General features: G+C 44.1%; 1 protein-coding gene across 2 annotated transcripts; it reads left to right on the forward strand.

Annotated features, from left to right (window-relative positions):
• The first annotated feature begins 708 nt into the window (after positions 1 to 708).
• ssh2a (slingshot protein phosphatase 2a) lies at positions 709 to 21389 on the forward strand. Of its 2 annotated transcripts, XM_081699611.1 has the most exons (15): positions 709 to 853; positions 3405 to 3448; positions 13798 to 13910; positions 14453 to 14517; positions 14606 to 14727; positions 14830 to 14895; positions 14993 to 15058; positions 15217 to 15411; positions 16843 to 16936; positions 17091 to 17219; positions 17315 to 17361; positions 17460 to 17606; positions 17700 to 17900; positions 18434 to 19406; positions 19682 to 21389. In XM_081699611.1, the coding sequence occupies exons 1-15, from the start codon at positions 791 to 793 to the stop codon at positions 20972 to 20974; spliced, it is 3618 nt and encodes a 1205-aa protein (XP_081555737.1). In that variant the 5' UTR covers positions 709 to 790; the 3' UTR covers positions 20975 to 21389. The 2 variants fall into 2 exon arrangements, with proteins under 2 accessions (XP_081555737.1, XP_081555736.1); XM_081699610.1 differs by lacking the exons at positions 709 to 853; positions 3405 to 3448 and adding an exon at positions 8919 to 9463.
• Positions 21390 to 22132: the final 743 nt, after the last annotated feature.

Raw genomic sequence — 22132 nt, forward strand, 5'->3', positions numbered from 1 at the left:
GGCTACAAACATCTTTTTTTTTTTACAGCAATTTGATATCCTTTACCAATTTCTTTTATATTATATTCTTTAAAAGTCTTTTTTCCTTATGCTTTGACCTATTGATAACCTTTCTGCAGATGGTCAAATGGAAACTAAGAATAGATTAGAAAGTTAGAATTGAAAGTTAATATATAATTTTTAACCCATTATTTTCTTGCCAAATTCATAAAAACACTAAAACAAAGTTGAAAACTCAGAAACAATGAAATAATGTTTTAAGATGATCTGACATCAGTTTGTATTCTCTGCCATCCGAAATTTCAGGTTTCTGATGTATATCAAGCATGGATGGATGGATGGATGCTTTTAATAAGTTGTTTGACAGCTTTCTTTAATCAGACAGCCCTGGTACATATTCCATACTACAAGCGCTCTAATTACTAGGTCATTTTCTTGTAGTATAATTTTGAACATTTTCATTTCAAAGAGACGTACCACGCGACTCACTGTTCCTTGTTTTTTATGTATTATTTACAAACTAACACTCGAAAGGTCCTTCATATGCCTTTATACTGTCTCTTTGTATTCTATGTTTGTCATGACCTAAAATGATTTACTATTGAGCCACTCCAGTCTCTAATATTTTGTATCTGTATCGTAGGACGTCTGGTCTGACCACTGGTAGGGACTCTGACGCATGCGCTTTAGCTACTACATGCAATAGACCCCGCAAGCGGTGCACATCTTCCTCTACCTTACCATTCAAATTATGTCAGTTTCTTTGCTGCTGTCACTTCCTACACTTTGAATGGCGCTGGTCACCGTGCAACGGTCGCCAACTCCCAGTACTAGCTCCAGTCCGAGTGTGTCGGTAAGTTATGAGCTAGCTAGTTATCCAAATACTTCGCAGTTATGAAATAATTTTACGGCGTTCCGTACGTTTGCGCATGCGTTATCATGATTAGCTGCCCAGTTGTGTCGCTCCTTATAAACTTAGCTAAGATAAGATAGCGGGCTAGTACGTTTTCAGTACAATAGATAGGAAGAGTCACCTGCCGATAGCGAGACGCTACATTTCTCACACTGCCTCATCGTACTGGCATACAAAATAATGCCAGCTCAAGATGGGTTACACTTCCGCTAGCTGGCTGGCTAGCTAGCTAGCAACCACCGGCTCGCCCTTCTCAGATAACATTAGTCTTCAGATTAGCTTGGTACTGTAGTCTTCTTTTACTGTGCTAGCTACTTGTCACCACATCTGTTAAACGACAAACATGTGTCGTTTGACTCTACATGTAGCTATCTAACTATAGTTTGGTGTTCGGAAGATATCAGCCAACTCTTCAAATAATTTAACGTTACTCAGATTGGCTAACAGCTAGTTGATACAGAAAGCTGGATAGCTAAACTAGCTGGCTAACCTAGGTTAGCTAACTTGTAATTCAACAGCTAAAAGTGAGTTGGAGCAAAGTTGCCACCGTGTAGCAAGTTATCCAAATAGATTAGTTTTCAGAGGTTCTGTAGCTGCGAAGGGTATTGAGCCTTAATTAAACTGCCAAGTTTCCTGTTTCGTTCATGAAGATAGAATTAACATAGAGCAGCCTTTCCTGGTGCTGTTGCATTACCCCTGTACTCTACAGCCCATTTTGTGATGGCCTTTATTTGTTTGATTAGTTCAGTCAGGTGAGGTGTATTAGAACTTCAGCAGCTCAGCGGGTATGCTCTTGACATTTTCCTTGAGTCTTTAACCTAATGCTTATTCACGGAAATGAAGCTTTCATGGTTTAGTGTTTTTTGTTTTTTTAATGATCATTGTATTATTAATAAAATTATACTCTTTGAAAAATCAGGAAACATTATTCTACTTAATCCTGGGGCAGTCGTTGCATAAAAATTGGGTTAGTGTATTACCAAGTACTTGTGACAATATATCATAAAATGATGGTTTAATGTCCAGTAATGCAGCAGTCACAGTGACATATGGCAAAAGCTCCCAGTTCTGCCCTCTCCCAAGTTCATATTTCAGGACAGGGCATGTAGAATTACAGGGGAGGCGGTTTTAGGAGAATTTATGCTATCTTCTGTAATGAGAAGCCCTGGCTTATGGCGTATTATTCTTTTGTTCAAACATTGTTTTGCCTGATTTAAAAGACCAGTATAATTTTTTTTCCTCAGTATAAATATTTCTAATTGTTGGTTCTAGCATGTAACAGTGCAGTTCTTATAGTTCAATAAATACAAATGGGTAACAGTGTTACTGATCTATATTCTATATTGTTTGACCACACTGAATCTCTCTTAGTGGTAACCTGTTCTAAAAAGATGTGAAGTATCTATGTTAGACCATTAGTGAAAGGATGCATAGAAAGGCTGCAGCCAAATAAAAGAAAATCAGGCTATGTGAGTTGATTGGTCTGATTTTCCTCAGTGGACATGATGCTACCAGCTGTGCATAATGTGACTCCCATGGGGTAACCATGTGAGTCATCTTGTGAGATGCCTCAAGCTTTTTCTAGAGAAAAATGATTAGCACATTGGGAATATTGGGCTTCTGGCATGTATTTTGTGATGATCTGAGCATTTTATACAGATTTATGAGTTGCTTTTCTGGAAAAAAGATTATAAATGGGGAAAAGGTTAAGTATGTTCTTTATACTTGGTGGTAAAGTGAGAAACACTGCACTGTGTGTTATCTTTGCAGTTGAGATGGAAACGTTTGGGCCTATATTAGTGCTGTATTTGCCATGTCTTTCACTGTTCCCTGTCGTCTGAGATAAAGTGTATGGTTCACTGTAGGATGCGGCAACTGCAGTGTGTGGATAAGAGCCAGTGTGACCATCACACACAGATGAAGCTGACAGCCACTGGGTTTTATATGCACGGCTTTAATTCACTGCCTTTGGCCATTCCTGGGTGTGGTTTTTGAGTTCAGGCTTAATTGAGTTACAGAAAAGAGTTGAAGGCCAGGATGTAGGAGAGTACTTATGGGATTAAGTAGCAGTGGTGTTGTTTTTGTTGCCCTCTAAAGATGGGTGGGGTGTGGGTGGGGTGTGAAACAGTAAGTGGACCAGAGACCTTCTGGGACATTGTTGTTGGAAGTGGTGTTGATGGGCTGGGTACTAATGGGCATGTATCCAGTGACTTATTTTGGTTATTGTTTGTGTTATGCCAGACCATTCTAAAATATGAATTGGTTTAATTTTTTTGCTTAATTATTAAATTAATTTTCAGTATGTTTCTTACTTGTGTGATGTAACGATGGCTGTTGTGTATATGTGTATGATCATGATAATATTTTTGTTTATCCTCACAGATGGTTTCTTTCTTTTTGTTCTTTCATTCATTCATTTTTTCCTTCTCTCCTTCTTTCCTTTGTTTCGTCCTTTCTTCCTTCCTTCCTGTCTGTATGTCTGTCCCTGCAGGAAGCAGGGAGTGGAGAGGATGATCGCCATTCTCAGCCCAGGAGGTAGGACCACTTTTTTCATCCCCATCCTGTCTAACTTTCATTCAAGAATAGCAACTGTCAAATTAGTCTATAACTCCTCCTCTTACATAGTATAGGAGCCAGTACAGAATTAAAAGTAAGATTAAAAGTAAGAAAAAGGAATACTATATGAATTCCTCTTACGTAGAGGTTAGGGCCTACTGTTAAGCCTGCTGATATGAACACTGGTCCGTGGTTCATTGCAAAATATTTAGAATCCTTTTAAGACCTGTGCTTTCATTATTGAAACAATGACAACCTTTAGCATTTTTTTGTTGTTGTTGCTGATTTATTTGGAACCTCCTTCATGGGCAGATAGCCTGGCGAGAGAAGTGCAGTACTCACTTTAGCCACTTTGTGGAGCCTTGTGATCCTTGCATGAATAAATGATGCTAAGAGTCTACAGTATGTTCAGTCATCGATTCAGTTAAAGGTACTTTAGATAAAACGGTCTGAGGAATTGTATGTTTAAATTTAATTTGAAAAAATCGCCTTATCCATGTGCTGCAGAGGAGCTCCACCAACAAAGGAACTATTTTGGTAAATGCAAAGTAGGGTTCATCAGGCCACACAACTGAGATTCCCAGCAATTCTGCTGGGGTCCTTCTCAGGAGGGCAGAAGAGAACAACAGCATGCACTTTCACTGGAGGGGACGAAGGGAAAGTTCCTCTCTCCAGAATTTGCTTGGCTACATCCACTAAACTGAGTAGTTGGTGTTGTCTCCCGAACACACTGTGCAGCTTTGCGGCTTTCTCCAGTTTGGAAATATGTGGCATTTGGCTGCAGAAATGGGCAGTAGGCTCACATAGTGAGTGTTGTGGTACACCTGAACAGGAGTATTCCTTGTTTTAATCATTAAAGTATGGCAAGTGTGGTGGTTTCTTTATGCCATTTATGTTGATTCAGGAAAAGATGAGCACATAGGTTCTGATATTCACTTCATGATATTTGCATGTATTATTAAGAACAACAAAATCCCTACAAAATCCTGGGAAACCATTAAATAGAGGTGCTTTATGTGCTTTATGTTTATGGGGTATTGGGGCATTTCAGTTCTTTTTTTGTTTGTTTTTTTTCCCCCTTGTTTGATCATAAGACATTCAGGATGTATTGGGTCCCCCTTGAAGCCTCTAACCACAGCCATAGTTGTTGGATGCAACTTGTACTCTTAAGCACTACTTTTACTTGATGTCCTTTTGGCAGAAAATAAAATCAGAAAATGAAAGAAAGAAATAATAATAATAGTAATAATAATACTTTGGGTTTGTGTAAGTTCACAGAGAGAAAGAGATAATAAAGGCATTGTTTATATGCACAGTTTTACCACTGTTAGCAAGGCATGACTGGTGACGCAGTCAAGTAGTGGCATTATTTGCATTATTATCAATTATCTGATGCAAGTGAGCTGTTTACATTTGTGTTTGAAAGACCGCAGCTCATCAACGTAGACGTCAAATTCCATTTTATTTTTCAGTGTTTCTGCTGTTGATCTGATTGGTGCTTCTGCAGTATCTCAGTTTCATGTTCTGAGACCTATATCACATGAACTTCTAAAGGAAGATTCCTTTCAACTTCTTATCATTTCTTCTGAACTTTAAGTTCAGATGCAGCGTCACCCAGTAGATAAGTCTGTTGAATTATGCTGTACCTTGTCACTAGAGGACTTATTGCTAGAGACTTATTCACTTAAAAGAAAATTAAAATACAGGACGTCATGCAAAATTTAGATTTTCAAGGCAGCGACCATCATTTGCATAGCAGGGAAATGTGGAAAATAGGAAAAACACAAGCAGTTGGTAGTTGTATATGATCTGATTTGCATATTGCGCACTACATGGCAATTGGATTTCAAAGTGACTAACCGTAGGCACTTTTGACTACCAAGTGTAAATGCATGTTGTTAAAATCTTATCAGAATGCAATCCACATTCCAGTCTCATGAAATGTCCAGGTGTAAACAGGTCTTTGGAGTGCAGATCGTCTGCACACTATCTGCAGATTTTCATACCGTGGTGTTGGGGGAAGGGGGACGACCCGAGAAGGGCTTATGTGACCTCAGGTGTTCGTACTGCAGTATCCAACAAAACGTAAATGCTGGCATCGGGTTGTGCAGTACACCCCACGACTTGGCATTTAACTGCAGCCACACATGTGGACACTATTATGCGGAGGATTACGTAATTCTGTCACAAGAATATAATTTCCTTGTGATTCCAACTTATCCTAGCACCGCTGCGTTCTCACCTCCCTCCATACTGTAGGGACCCAGCCCACCATCTAACACTCTAATGCAGCTAATTATGTAACAGGTAGCTAAAATTAATCCTGTGTCAAAACCATGTATCAAATGTGCATGCACATACACACACACACACACACAATGTGGTTGCAGATATTATGTATATGAATTTTTGAAAATTTGTTGAAATTAATTGGTTCACTTTTTATAATGAAGTATTACCATCTGACATATCTTTTGTAATAGGATAGCTTATACCTTTGTTCATATTATTGTGTTCATTTCTTAAAAAGGAAAGCAAACTGAATAGGAGAAAAGCTGCACCTGCAAGAGAGATTAGGAAACTTGGTCATTAGGCTGTCAGCGGTCACTGTGAAATGTGTAGCTTTTGCTGGCTTGCAGAGACAATCATGGAACATTTCGGAGACCGTTCAGTCTGTCCTCCATAGCCTGACGCTCATTGACTGTGTTACTTGGCCTTGTGCCAGAGGCTGAGCTTAGAGCTGATATTGGAGTGAAAGGAGTGAGAAACACTGGAAAAATCAAAGAGAAGATTGAACAGGAACTCAGACTTGTTTTAAAAGGAAAGGAGTCAGTGTTGCAGAGAAATATGGGAGATGTCAGCTGACTTCTAGCCTATATTTGCTGCATGTTGCTCAGCAGGTTCTTGTGTGTGTTTGTGTGTGTGTGTAAGCGTGTGGGTGTGTGTAAGTGTTGTGATGCTTAGGCTGAGCTACTGTTCCTCCCAGGGCTGGGCAAGGCAGGCAGAGCAAGCTGAATCATGCCTGTGTTACTCTTCTTTCACCTGGCAGGTGCTTCTCTTAGGCTCTCACTGTTAAACTACCCACATCCGCTCTACCTTGCTTGCTGTGAATGAGGTGCTATTGCTCTGATAGGGGCATATGACCAATATCTGTATTTTAAAGTAACGCTAAAGCTGGTTTGTAATCTCAAATAAGTCCAAAAACATGCAGAAGTCAGATGCTTCTGCCCATCTGCCTTTATTCATTTGTGTTGCCACAGGCATATTTTAAAAGATCTGTGTTCTTGGTTCTGACTCTGCTAGAATTCCTTCAGATCTTAAATTAATAAAAGATTTTATCTGAATAATTAACTTCATTGACTAGGAGCCCAGGATTGTTTTTGCTGTTTTTGTATGGCACTGTTTAAAGTAGGTGACACTCATATTTCCTGCTCCAAGTATAGGAAACAGCTGGGTGTTTGGAGTAAGATGGCCCTGTGCTGGGGGTAACTTGGGGAGAATCCAGGATCTAGGAAGCGCTTAGGTCCTTTTAGTGGCTCTTGCATGCAATCGTAAAACCATTGCACAACATGGGTGAAGGATTCTGTAAACATGACATGACAACAGTGCATCTCAGGTTTCAAGCCAAGCGGAGAGGGAAAGTTCTTAGCAGCACAAGTCTACTACAAACACATCAGGCTACACCTTGTGCAAGTGCCCATGTAAGACATGGAATAAGGTGTTTGCCTCCTGGCTCGTTAAGCTGCAGGTAATGCATGGAGGTCAGCTGAGTGATGGAAAGGAACATCTTCGGGCAGTGTTTACACTCCCTATGTTGTAATCTACTACATGGACTCTCCTCAGCACATTCGCAGTGGGTGCCTGCATCTCCTACCCTCATACCTGATAACTCATGCCTGTCTTGTTTGTGTTTTCATTACGCAGAGCTCAGACACCAGCCCACCCTGTACTTATCTGGGTGGCTCTGTGAGTGCTCCCACACAGAAGCTGGGGAAATTAGCTGATCACAGCCTTCGGCCCACTGTTCACTAGGCAAGCTCTTGCTGGGAAGCTGCATTGACGTGCAGGTGAATTAAGGCAGATCCTGTCTCCTGCAGCCCTCACTGATGCCTATCAGAGCCAGACAGCATGCCTTGCACTGCTGCGAACTGGAGCACAAGATAACAGCTACATTTCCCCAGCCGCTTGGGAGATCAATTAATTAAGACTCCTGCTCTTCATTAAGCCATAGACTGAAACTGTCTTGGGTCCTCTCCATGTAGATATAATTTTCCATGGTTACCCTAAAAAAGAAATGGCAATGGGGAGTTAAGTTTTGCGGGGTTAAGTACCAAGATGCTGCAAGTAATTAACTGTAATTAACAAAGTTGACAAGAAGTGTAGAGGTGTAGAATGTTGAGAAGTGTTCTATTTAAAGAACAGCTGTTTGTTCTGCCGGGGGACATGCTGCAGGATGTCACTGTAGTAGATGTACATTAGCACTGATGCACTCATGGCCTAGATAGATTCTGTTTACTTAAATAACAATAGAATTTTTGCTTTGGTGATGAACTGATTTTTATCTGGGTGTTGTTTTTGGTATAATTGTAACTTAATTGTTATAAAGAGGACATCATTATTGGATGACACATCATTATTGGATGACTCTTTATCATCTTTTACTTGGCTTATTTAAAAATGTACTTAATGTCAACAGATCTTGTTCACTGCCAAAGAATACCTACGATGGGCTGTTAGAATGAGACGTTAGAGGTGTGTGTAAATGGTGACCAACACTGATGTGCAGTTTTCAGTATTTCAGTATTCTCAGACAAAATCACTGGTATGCAAGAGCACTTCCACATAAATAACCACTTCTTGGTTATTTAAAAGAACAAAGACATTTTCTAATATAGGAGCCACTGAATATTGAGTATTTATTTTATATACACCTATGTTTACCTGGATCTACCAGGAGCTGACACATTGCATAAACAAACATTTTTTTTAAATTAAAAATCTCAGTCTGCTGGTATAAGCAGAAACTAGAATAAAGAACTTATTTGAACTATGTAAATTAAATCTCTCTCCTTGCTCATCAATCTTTTGCTAAGTCCCAAATAAGGATGGTCTGGCAGTAACGTATCTCTAGAAGGGCTATGAAAACATTTAAAACAACCCTAAATATTGACTAGGTTTTGGATATTGGTGCTAAATTTATTTTTGCCTACTCGTGACTGTATTGCATTCTAAAGCTATGCATAGACTTGCTCAACTTCTCCTTGAAAACAGTAGTGTGAAGGATACCCTGAAATGAGCTCGAAGCTTATGATCACAGCACCGATCGTGTTACGCAGCGCTGTCACTGCTGGATAGCCTGAACCGTCGGTTGTCTGTAGGACCTTAAATTGAAGAAGCCGCCTGAAGCACATGTCAGCAGCCCCTCCTTCAGTGTATTCAAGCGTTAGTCCGCTTGAGTGGAAGTTTCAGAGCTGTAGAACGCGTAAGCACAGGATCGTTTGGTTGCTGTTTATGTCTAACTTGGCTGGAATTACTTTAGTTTTACGCAGGTTCTTGTTTTTTCAAAACCCTGTAAGGGATAGGTTCCCTGTTGTTTAATTAAAAGAAAACATTTTAATGACTTTCTTTTTCTAAGATGACATAATTTTAGACCGCCTAGACGGCAAAGGGATGCGTTAATGCATCACTGAGATCCTTAGGTACTGGAGTGGGTGATTATACCGCCATTTGTCGCGGGTTTTTTTTGTTTGTTTGTTTTTGTTAGTTCTTGTTAGTTCATTTCTTTTCCTGCGTGGAAATACCATGGCTGTGGAAGAGTGAGTCTTTGAGGATATCCGGCTGCTAGCAGCTCCTCGACTTTAGAGCCATGACCCAGGGAAGCCTAGCTGTCACAGAGAGCTCTGCGCCCGGTGGATTCTGCGCGTGCTGTGGGGCTAAAATCATGCCGTACTTCTCGGACGACGCAGTCGTGTCCCAGAACCAGATCGATAGGCTGTAAGTTGAGCGCCATGTTCATTTACCTTTTAGTGAAACTACTGTCTTCTAAGAGAGCTGTTCTAGCGAATAGCGAATTTGTAATGACGTTGACAACGCAGAAAGTATATTCAAACAAGCCATACATTTAATCATGTAACGTATATTGTAACTTGCTTACATCGATTTCCATATAACCTTACGAGCAGAGCAAGTACCTTTTATAGTCATAGTAAATTAAATTCAGAGGCTTCTGTATTTTATGACTAATACAGTTTTTTAAACGTGTGACGTAACAGGATGTGAGGAACGTTCTAACTGTTTTGAAATGTGTGACACGTACGACGTGATTCACCTACCTGGCCCGGAGTTTATCTGATGGGTCCAGCCATTCCGATGCTGCCTGGCTGTAATGTTGTATGTTTGCTTGTAGAACCGTTGGTTTACGGAGTTAAACTTTGATCAAAGAAGTTTAAATATGCAACGGTTGTGGGCTAATAGAAGCATACCTAAATTGAGATTAGACACACACACAGCTGCATTAGTGAAATGTAAGCAGGTTTCCAAGCAAGGTGTCTTCCCTGCTTGATGTTAACTTCCAGATTATTTAAAAAATATGATCTTGGCAGGTAGTGTAATTGTCTCGGACAAAAAGACTCAAGTTGAATGTTCTTAAATTTTGTGTATGACATATATAGTTAAGGTTGTGTGCAGCAATGACCCACAGACAGGCTTTATTTCAACCACAGATTGTGTGTTTCAAAAATGAACAAGTCCAACAGAATGCCAAGAAGCCAGTTGTGTGAGAACCAGCCCATCATGAGATCTCTCAAGAAAGGTTTCTGTTTATTTGATGTCCTTGATGGCTGTTTGCTTACACTTGCCTGTGTACCTGTGACGGGAAATCCTTTCTCACTGAATGCTTGCCTTACTAAAGTCAATATGGTTATTATGCTCTCTACTTTTATTTCCTGGTGGGGGCCAACTATAGCGCTATCATTTTGATGTGTCGACCAAAACATGGTTATAGTGTAGCTTCACCTATTGTGTAGTGCTTTACTATGTCTCATTTGACTGTGCTGTATGTACAAGCTAAACTTACATTGTTGTCTCATTTTGAAACGTTTACCTTAATCATGTTACACTCTCATTCAGGGATATTGAGAATTGATCTATTAGACATGTCAGAACTTAACTACAGCGTTTTTGGAAATCTGAGTAGAGCTCACTTTCATGTTCTGCATGTCACCTTTCTCTTCTTTGAGACATTTAATCCTGAACTGTATCAAATTTACACGCTTATTTAAGTCTCTTGTTTACAGGTACGTAAATGCATATGTACAAACTAACCATGTATGCTACAGTCTGGAACGGATGTGGGAAGTTTGATTTCTAGGGAATTTTGAGTGTTGTTTTTGTCATACCTGTCAGAGATGAATCACAAACTGATGGTGGAATAATGTGGATATGAGACGTTATAAAGCAAGGTTAAACCTTGTTCATTTGTTTTGACCACGTACTGTGAATATAAAGGAAAAAGAAAACCTTGAGCCTATAATTAGAAATGTGTATTGTACTGATGGATTTCCTGGCAGCAGGCCTTTAATGTGTAATTGATAACTGCAGCATATTTTCAAACAAGGAAGTGTGATGAAACGTAAATTTCAGTAAGCATGTTTGACCCTCCTGTTCCTTTCACACTTATGAGTACCCACACACGTACGTACACACACACGTACGTGTTCTACCAGGAAGAGGTAGAAACAATACTAATGTGGTAACTTAAGGGTGTGTGCTGTGTTGGCAACAATATTAGGAAGTCCGATTTAGGCCTCAAACGTACAGAGTTCCGCTGAAATTACACACCACAGAGCTTGGTTGATTATTTCTCTTAGTGAGTAAATGATTAAGCACTTTATCTTGCTGAGCGTCAGTGGCTGAGCTTTTCAAAATCAGAGGTAACTGTCCCCATTTCAACAAGCTTTTTCAGAGGTTTAACTGCCCTACTCATTCAGGGAAGACGGCAGGTCTTGTGCACTTGGATTTCCTATTTTGGGATAGTGTGACAGGCTTGTCTCAGTCACATCTACCTTTGTGTGTGTGACCTTCATCATCTCCATGTTCTGCTGCAAAGCTGAATCCTGCTCCCTCCCACCTGCTCTGTGTAGTTGGGTGTGCCTTTAATTGGGCAGCTGGATGGTCTAATGGGGATGCAGGCTTTGGCTTGAACTGGCCCTTAATCTGTCTTGCTAAAATTGAAAACTGGAACTTTGTGTTGAACTTTTATCCCAGTTGTATGTTTGGGATTTTTTTTTTTTTGTTTGTTTTGGTTTTTGTTTTCCTTGTTTTGGCTAGTTTTCTCTATAGGTAACCCTAGTGTGACTTGTTTTCTGTCTGTGGCTGTGCAGTAGCTGGTATAAAAAGCTAATCTTTATCTTAAAAGGTGACAGAATGCAGCCAGGCTTGCTGTCTTGGAGCCGCTATCTTTCAGGCCTGAACCCTTAAGGCCTTTGCTTAGGCTGAGGCTGGGACCTATATTTATCTCCTCCCCAAAGGGAGTGTGACTAATAAGGGCAGGGACAGGGTGGGGGTCAGGCATCTCTCCTCCTGCAGTAGGGGCGGGCAACTGGCGTGCTTTGGCCCCTTACATAGAGATGGCCATGTCCATGCCCTAACAAGTCCTGCCCAGCGTGGGATTCCAGCTGATGGCCCCTTCCTCTTTCCCCTTCCTCTTCCTCCTAGGTCCAGGCAAGCAGGTTTCCTCTGTCTGACCCATCAGGTCTGACCCACCCCTGGCTATATGAGCGTTCATACTTGCATGTGTATTGCCCTTACATGTCAGGGTGAATGGTATGCCACCAGGTGGGAGGGGCTGTGGGTGAACCTAGTGCCCTCTTTCCTGGTGCCCTCTTTTCCAGCCTGTGCAGCCCAGCGGCATTGCACAAGGCATCCATGCCATGTCATACGTTCCAGCGTCTTCCTATGCTGCAGCTGGAGTATGGCTTTCTGACAACCTGCTGCATTTTTCACTTTTAGGTGTGCAGGGCAAATTATTATAAGAATGCAAGCATTAAATTTGCAGAATCCAGACAGGAATTAAAAAATAATGTTTGTTTTTTTTGAAGAGCTTTGCACTGACATGCATGTGCAGCAGGACCATCAGGTTTCAAACCAAAGTGTCACCAGATATGTTATACAGTAGAAGCCCAAACTGTAGAAGCCTATCAATAGTGTGCATCCATTCACTAGGTTTCAACTATATTTAGCAGTGCCTATTTATCCATATGCCAGCTGCTGCTGCTTATTTCCTAACCTGCCACTGTGTGGTGTGTCTGCTACGTTTTGGTATCCTTTATTAAATACAACAAATAACGTCCTGATATGAACGTGGCCTGTCTGCAATGGAGAGGAAGGGACAGAGATAGAGATAATCCCGTGCTTTACAGGAGCACGCGGCATATGCAGTCCCTCAGGTCAGACATTAATTAGAGCCAGATGTAGTAGAAAGAGAGGATGGCTGGGTGGAGCCAGCAAGGATGGAGTAAAAAGAGAAGAGTGGGTCAGAGGGAGGAAACAGCTGGGTCAGGGGTGAGTGGGTTATGGGAAATGAGCTCAGTGTTTTTGTTTGGCTGTTCTGTGGGCCCTGAATCTGCTTTTCTGCCTTCCGCAAATGTCTGCGGAATCTTTCTGCCGACGGCTCCTGAAAGACAGCCGCATGACTGATGGAGAGGGCACGTGCGCGCACACACAGACGGTGTAATCTTGGCTGCTTTGAAGTGGTTGAAATGCTTTTACTCAGCAGACAGGGCTGCTGCTGGCTCAGTAGACCACTGGGCAAAGCTCAGTACCCTGAGGCAGGGTACTGCTCATGGTATGGCTTTTGTAATGCTAGCTGTCATAAGTCCTACTTATGTTCCCCCGCACTCTCATTGTGGTGGAGTAGAGGTATGATTCACACCTGCATGGTCACTTTAAATCATGACCATCGTCATCCATTCATACTCTCTCTATCTCGCAGACAAACACACTAACTGTATCATGCTTTCTCTACCCCCCCATGTGGCTTGGTCAATTGCCCTACAATTTAAATGTGAGATATTATTTGGAGGCCTAATGTGTCCCTGCTGGGATTTCAAGACTTGCAGTATGTTCTCACTGTGCCTGGTCCAGCTGCATGGTCCTACAGAGACTGAACCTCAAAAGTGTGGGTGTGCAAGTGTGGAAACTAATCCAAGTCACTGTGTGTGGACAGTACCATGTCCACACTTACTGCAAAACTTGATGGGGTATTGATGCTACTGCTGTTGTCTGCTGCTATTGATCTCTCCCTTCTCTCTTTTGTTTCTCTCTTTCAGTATCAGTGAGAATTTCCTCACAGTTAAAGGTGCTGCCCTCTTTTTACCCCGTGGAAATGGCTCCTCCCCCTCTACAGTGCCCCGCATCACACATCGGTGGAACAAGCACACAGGTATAGTGAACCCACACGGGGAAACATATTTGATCATTCATTTTGCTTCTCCCTCTCTCTCTCTCTCTCTCTCTCTCTCTCTCACACACACACACCCATACAGATTAATATCTCTAATCCATTATTAGCATCACTGTCAGACACTGATGTGGAGAAATGCAGGCCAGTGAGGCAGCCTCAGTGCTTACACTGCCAAACACCCAGTGAGTGGTGGAATGCGTCTGTGGGCTGGAGGCCAATGCATAGGTCAGGCTATTTTGGAGAGCTGTTCCATAGGCTTGTCCTTGCAGATGAAGGGCATTGATTTCTCTGCGTGTGTGACCAGAGTGTGTAAGCAGGTTGCATTGGCACCTATAAAAGGACACTAATGAGCAGGCCTAATGTGGGCTAATTGTAGAAAATGTGTTTCGCATGTGAAAAGAAGTGAAAGTGGCTTGGTACTGTGCTGTAACCTATGTGGGGGAACAGTCCTGGGTGTCTGTGAATATAGTGAAGAACTAGTTGTGAATTAGCCTTTAATCAGCCTTTTGTTTTCTGTCCAGGTGACCTCCAGCAACACCTGCAGACCATGTTCACCCTGCTGCGGCCAGAGGACAGCATCCGCTTGGTAGACACCGCCCCATCTCTCCACTTACTGAAAAGAGAAGCACACTGTCTTGCTCTTTTCACTCTCTCACACTCTCTCTCTGTTTCAGGCTGTCCGTCTAGAGAGTGCCTATCCTCAATACACACGGTATATGGTTGTTGTGTCCACCAGTGGGAGGCAGGACACAGAGGAGAGTGTGGTTCTTGGCTTGGACTTCACTAGCCCAGACCGGTCAGTCCCTCAGTGGTCACTTTCAGTGGTTTGTGGTCATCTGTGGTCATGTGGCTTGTGACCAGATTGCTCATGTGCTGTGTGGTGATGTATCTCCTTCAGGCCATGCACTGTGGGGCTGGTCTTGCCTCTGTGGAGTGACACTCTGATTCACTTGGATGGAGATGGGTAAGATAGTGATCACACTTTGTGTTACATCTGTGCTCACTGTGCCACTGGGTTCTATGTACCTGTGTGGAATCTGCTTCTGTTTGTCTCTCCACAGGGGCTTTAGTGTATCCACTGCCAACAGAGTCCACATTTTCAAACCTGTCTCTGTACAGGCCATGTGGTGAGTACCACACCGATTTCCATATTTCACTCTGTTTCTCTCCTCAATCTTCATTTATCATTTTCTTTTTTTCACTTTTGTTCTTTCTCCTTGTTTAGGGGTCCTAATGCCCATCATTGTTTTTGCTCTCTCTCTTTCTCTTTCTCTTTCTCTCTCAGGTCAGCCCTGCAGTCTTTGCACAAGGCTTGTGAGGTAGCGCGGGGTCATAACTACTACCCAGGCAGTCTGTTTCTCACGTGGGTCAGCTACTACCAGAGCCGCATCTCCTCCGAACAGCACTGCATCAATGAGTGGAACGCCATGCAGGATGTGCAGTCACATCGGGCCGACTCACCTGTGCTCTTCACCGATGTGTGAGTGCTGTGCAGGCACACACAGGGGAAAACAGGAAGAGTGTAATGCTTGTTAGACCTAAAAAGTAATATTTGGAACATGGCAAGCAGAATTGGTTTAATGTATACCAAATGTTACACTCCTCTCATCAATAGGGGTATGTGACACTCCATGTCATGTGGATGTGTTCCCAAAACAGCACACCCAAAACAACACACACAAATACAGCTGAGAATGTGCTTGGATCAGAGTACAAGGCATCCAGCTAAAGATCTCATGATCATCATCTTATAATCCTGTGACCATCGAGAACTGCAGTGCTGCAATTTTTAACCAGAAAGGTGACCGGTAAAGCAATAGTCGTCACCTCAACCTTCTTAAAAGTCGTGCCACATTGGTAGTGCTTCTAGAGCATGGCCCAGACATTTATTTATGCTGTCAGAAGGGGAAATTCCCCCAGGGCTGGAAATATTCCCATGTGTATGTGTTTTTATCTTTGTAAGGCACCTTTGCTGCCAGCGCTTTATATAGCTCCTCTCAGAGACAGTTTGATTTACGGACGGAAAAGGCATTAGGTGGCTAGGTAGATGCACACGCGGACTGACGGAGACAGGTGCTCAGAAAAGAAACAAGCAAGATGGGTCTAGACACACTAGGGAGTGAGACTGAGCGACCTTCCTTGAGGGGAAGCAGGTCACAAGGTTTTTTATTTGTGTATATATATATATATATATTATATATAAAAATAACATTTGTGGGCCTGGCGAACGCCGCAATGCACACAGCAAAATTGAATTCAATACGACTTCTGTTGGGCTCCCTGTCAAAGGTGAAATACCAGCCTTTGACCCAGTCCTTTCTCCTCTCCCCAACCCTGCACCGCCTCCATGTTCACTTAGAAGCTTTTTAAATGCGTATAGGAGCAGCGTTTGAAAATGTGTTTGGACATAAAATTCAGAGATGACACTACGTCATTGCTTCCCAGTAGCAGCCCAGCCCTACGCTCAGATGCTTGCTCAAGTGTGCAAGCAGAAGGAAGCAGATGACGGGGGCCTTCAGGCCCAGAGTTACATAAACACTTTTGTATACACAAAGCCGCCTGTTGAAGGAGCTAACCTACACTGAGTGCCTTTCCTTCTTTTTTGTCAATAATAAAACCCCCAGCGGGGTTTGCGAGCAAAGCACGCCCCCAGCCAGAGGTCATGTTGCTCTGGCTATAAGCCAAAGTCCTCTTTTCCTGCTCAGTGACCCCAGACAGAAGAGGCCACTGATGACTTTATTTTAATGATAATACACAGCCACACCACCATTGACCCAACACTCAGAGATATGAGAGTCCCCTGCCCATACTGTTAAGGCTGTGCCTGTGTTTGCTTGAAATTTGCTTAATTTTTTTATGCCTGTGATGAGTTGCACCCTCTTTTAAAGTGAGCGTTACTCTGTGTAATCAGGCCAACGGAGAGAGAGCGCACAGAGCGACTGATCAAGACTCGGTTGAGAGAGATCATGATGCAGAAAGACCTGGAGAACGTCACCTCCAAAGAGGTAAGAGCCTGCCAGTTTTCAAAGGCTACTGTTCACAGGGTACCATCAGCTGAACCATCATGTTGGATAATATGATGAGATTGTAAGCCTTGTAGTGTCTGACTGCTGTCTGGCTGTTCTGCACTGACGAGCTTATCTGCTTCGTCGCTCTTAGATCCGCACGGAACTAGAAATGCAGATGGTATGTAACCTGCGGGAGTTCAAAGAGTTCATCGACAATGAGATGATTGTCATCCTGGGCCAGATGGACAGCCCCACGGAGATCTTTGACCATGTCTTCCTGGTGAGGCACCCGCCAACTTTCTTTCTACACTCCAGCATTGTCCCAGGTTGGCCTGCATATAATGGAACAAACTAATTCAGGATTCTCTAATACAGGGTTCAGAGTGGAATGCGTCTAACCTGGAAGAGCTCCAGAACAGCGGGTGAGTTTTATTGTTTTGGGCTCCAGGATTAAGTCAGTATGTCCGGCCTGCTCGGTGAACTCTTTGCTTATTTCGTTCTGCTACTCCATATCCCACAGAGTGCGCTACATCCTCAATGTGACGCGCGAGATCGATAACTTTTTCCCTGGACTTTTCGAGTACCACAACATCCGCGTGTATGACGAAGAGGCCACCAACCTGCTAGAGAACTGGAATGACACCTACAAGTTTATTTCCAAAGCCAAGTAAGGGGTTCTCCTTCACTTAGGGCCACAGAAGCCCCGAGGAGTCAGGTGTCAGTGTTAAGGGCACGCACTGAGTGCTGTATTTGACTGCAGGAAAGCAGGGGCCAAGTGCCTGGTGCACTGTAAGATGGGCGTGAGCCGCTCAGCCTCCACCGTGATCGCATACGCCATGAAGGAGTATGGCTGGGACCTGGGGCGCGCCTTTGAGCACGTCAAAGAGCGCCGCACCGTCACCAAGCCCAACCCCTCCTTCATGAAGCAGCTGGAGGAGTATCAGGGTATCCTGCTGGCCAGGTACACACACACACGCACACACACCTGCGCGACATTATGCTGGCGTAGTATACTGTCCTCTTTTACTGCATGCCTGTGATTTAGACCAGGGAACACCCATGACTCACATTCGCGCACTTGGACAAGATGACAGTTTCCGTTTGCTCATGGAAAAGATCTGAGTGTTTGCTTAAAAATTTGCTGCCCTACTTTTGAATGCATTATGTATGAGTCGGCTATAGTTTCATATGAGTTTGAGTGACAGTGGAACAGGGGAGGAGGAGCTGTTTGGTAACATTCTTTGCCAGTCTCTTCTCTACGCTCTGCTGTGATTTTTATATTCCTTTTTACGCATGAAGAGCTCCTTTTATTGTCTGAGAAAAAGGAGTCATCAACGTTTTCTTGTTGAAAAGTAAAAAAAAGAAAAGTGTTAAAGTAGTTTTCCATTACTATGCCATTTATGACATGAATGCAAATGTATACAGTGTTGGTGACTGAGTAATAGTGCTGGTTAAATGTGTTTAACCTAATCCTCAGCCTCTTTCTGTTCCCAGCAAGCAGAGGCACAACAAGCTGTGGCGATCGCACTCGGACAGTGACCTGTCTGAGCGGCAGGAGCCTCTGTGCAAAACCACGCGCACCCTGGGCCGCTCAGACCCCCATAACAACCACCTCAAAAACGGTGACTGTCCGTCTATCCAGAACATGCTCGCTGCTGTCACCCACCAGTCTCTCAACGACCCGCAGCCCAGCACAGAGGATGTGCCAGACGTGCCACCTGCACACCGCTGCACCACCCCCAATAGGCCCAGTGCAGAGGGAAGGCTTGCCTCTGAGCAAGTGTGCGAGGACCCCTCACTGCCGCCCCTGCCTCGGCCACGGGCAGCCACTGTGGTGCCTGAGCAGAACATGGCGGAGAGCTGCAGTTTGAAAGCTGCCGTGACTGTGCCCATCACCCGCCTTCACCCTCTGGCTTCACTCTACATGCCACCTCCCTCTCCCTCCCCCTCTAACCACACACTGACCTCCCCACTGCCTCCGGAACATGTAAGGGAGGGGCCCTCCTCGGACCCCTGCACTGAGTCGTGCCACGCTGTGCCTGAGCCAATGCCGGACTCTGTTGAGCTGTCCCTGATCATGCCTGATCAAACCTCCAGCTCCTCCATGTCTCAGAGTTTGGCCCTGTGTCTGGACACTGTGAGTGCAATCAGTGAAACAAGAGGTGGTTCAACATCTCCAGGAACACCTATTGCCACAAGTCCCTTAGGAGCCTCCCCAGCGCTTGGTCATCCCTCTGAAAGTGACCTAGAAAGCTGCCATAACAAGAAACATACTCAGACGGCAGCTAGCTCAGCGAACCCCAGCTCTGCCGGCCTCAGCACAGACAGCATAGACTTCTTCAGTGCCAGAGAAAGGTTCCTGGAGCTGACTCAGGACGGCCAGGGCCACTCGCCTGCAGAACACTCAATACACTCCCCAAGCACCAGCCTGTGCCCAGAAGAGGCTGACAGGGTAGTGGCTGAGGAGGTAAGATAGCTGTTACTCTCAGCACTGCATACTGGACAAGTTTTGTAAATTAAGACTGCAGTAGTTTTCAGTTTCTTCAGATTGACCCAAGTCAAAATCAATATGGTATTGCAATGCAGCCACCTGGTGGAAGCTTGCAGAATTGCATGTGACGGTGACCTTTTTTTGCCCTACATTTTGTAGATCTAAACTGCTGTTCAGAATTTATTTACACTACTGCTAATGTCTTGATTGTAGTAGCACCACTGTAATCTCTGTTTGTCTCACTCTTTCAGTATTCCTCTCATTTGGAGAGCTCCTGTGAAAATGTAGCTCCCACCACTGCAGTGCCCCACCCATCTCATCATGACAATGGTGTGTCCGTGCGTCACATGGTGACTGAACTGGAGTGCATTTCTGATGCCACTCCCCCTTGTCCTCAACCGCCGGCCCAGAGCCCTCAGCACCGCCCCTCACTCCAGGAATTGGAACAGGGGGAGGAGGAAGAGGAGAGGCCCTTGCTCCCTCCCTCCCCCTCACCTCCCTGTGAGTGGCTTCCTGGCTCAGTGCGTCGGGCCACTGAGCAGCTGGAGCTCAGACTGCGGCAGGAGCAGGAGGGCCTCTCTTCTCGCTCCCCACTCGCCTCGCCCTGTCTGGACATCCCTGAGCTACTTCCAGCCTCCACTCCTCCGGGGGCCGCCATGAACTCTCCATGCACCGATCCCATCCAGATCACGGAGGGGCGTGGGGAAGACGCCCGGCTGCTCGACGACGACGACTCTGGCATAATCCCCGACCCGTCCTTCTGTGTATGCCCTGAGGGCAGCGTGTCAGCGCCCACAGCCAACCTCAGCCTGGAGCCCAGCTCTGCCTCCTCCTCCCTGCTGTGGCTGGAGGGCGTCACCGAGCTGGAGAGTGACACTGATGACCTGGCGAGGCTGCCTGGGCATGTCGCCCGCAGTAACGAGGACCTACAGAAGATCCAGGAGACGCTGCGTGAGCTGCAGGCCTTCCTGTGTGAGGCAGGCAGGGTGGCAGCCCATGTCAATGGTGGCTGGGACAGGGCAGAGCCGGAGGCACCTGTCGAACTCCAAGCCCCAGCTATGTGGCAGCGGGCCATGGAGATTGAGGCACGAATCAGGCAGGCTGGCCTCACCCCGCCTTCCTTTATGAAGCGCTCAGCCTCACTGGCCAAATTGGACCAGCTAGAGCTGTCGATGCATGACCTAAACAACTGGGATTTCCACCCTGCATCCAGGGGCCTTGTGCAACCCTCCCACACCCCTTCACTCCCACACTGCACTGATGATGCCCACAAGAAGCAGCGTGTTCTACCTCAGAGCTCCTCTAGCTCTCCGCCTGCCATGCATCTGCCGGAAACAAACAGGACTGAAGGCTCCGCCCACACCTCATTTTCATGTCTACAGCATAGGCAGGCAGGTGGGGCAGGGACGCCCGAACACATCTCTGCTTTGCCCACCGTCTCAACCTGTACACGGCAGCTGCATTCGAAGTCACACCCTGTGCGCCGGCCACGCAAAGCAGCAGACAAGAAAAAGACTGTCACTGTTCTGTATAATACAATGTGACCCTTACTGAACTGTCAAGGGAGGGGTGTGCCACAGTGCCAGATTTCGGCCTGTTAATGTCTCGATCTGTGAGGTCCATACCCAAGTTGAAACTGTGAGTGTATGCTACTGTATTTGTGTGTGATAGTATGAGTGTATGCAAGTATGTGCCCTTTTCAAAGGCTTTCAAACATCAAAGGAAAAGGGAACTGATTCTCAAAACATGCACTTTACTTACCTTTTTTTCATTTTTAATATTATTTTTTTGTTTTATTTTAGTTTTTGTTTGTGAATAATTTTTGCACTGATTTGAGAGGTTTCTGTATGTCTGTAAGTAGCAGTGTGCTGGCCTGTGTTTTTCTGGAGAATCAGAAAAACTTTGTTTTTGTTTTTTTTATCCTGTTGCTATTAAATAAATAAAAATGCATTCATTTTAGCCAAGTGTTAAAGATTTTTATTCCATTGATCTCATGCTATTTCAGTCACTTGAGAAATGGAGAATCACAAGGCATCTTTCATTGCTTCCTATTCAGTGCAGCCGGTTCTCTTAGTGTGGGAAACGGTGCTACTGTGTGGACAGAAGTAGAACTGCATGATGACGTAATGCTCTGTTTAGCAGCGAGTGACTGACCAACTGATTGTGTACAGCTCTGCTCTTGTGCTGTCCATCCAGCACTGAGCCCTTTCTCCATCCCTTCATTAGAGCTGAACCTCCAGTTTATTTAAACCATGACAGCTTCTTTTAGTGCCTCTTTTCGTCAATGTAATTGCAGACACAAATTACAGAAATCACTTCAAGCATTAAAATTAGAAGTACTTTAACAATGTGCCATTATTTCAGAATCACTCAGCCAACGTGTCACAATCGTGGGCCTTCTATATTTTTTATCCATGCTTATGAACTCGATCTACTCTAATACACTACACACTAATTGCCCATAAAATAGTTTCTTACAAACTGGGAGAGGATTTAAGTTTAATTTCTGCTAAAATATATCAGCCATTTTGTGGTGTTCACTTAAAGGTTTTTATTCAAACATGCTTAAAAAACTTAATATACACATTTGAGAGTGCCATTGAAATTCTGCCCACAGTTGCTTAATTTACTCTAAGTTCAACTTTCCCATCATCTGTCATGCATGCATATATTTATAACCCTCTAGAGTGGCATACCAATGC

Source organism: Electrophorus electricus, chromosome 17, assembly GCF_041902795.1.
Source record: "Electrophorus electricus isolate QZ-2024a chromosome 17, ASM4190279v1, whole genome shotgun sequence".
Lineage (NCBI taxonomy): Eukaryota > Metazoa > Chordata > Actinopteri > Gymnotiformes > Gymnotidae > Electrophorus > Electrophorus electricus.

Excerpts from the sequence above, each read along its gene's own strand:
- ssh2a (XM_081699610.1), top strand. The coding sequence starts at position 9,336 with ATGACCCAGGGAAGCCTAGCTGTCACAGAGAGCTCTGCGCCCGGTGGA. Across the intron at positions 13,911-14,452 it reads TCGGTGGAACAAGCACACAG|GTGACCTCCAGCAACACCTG; the intron begins GTATAGTGAACC and ends TTTTCTGTCCAG. Across the intron at positions 15,412-16,842 it reads CCTGTGCTCTTCACCGATGT|GCCAACGGAGAGAGAGCGCA; the intron begins GTGAGTGCTGTG and ends CTGTGTAATCAG.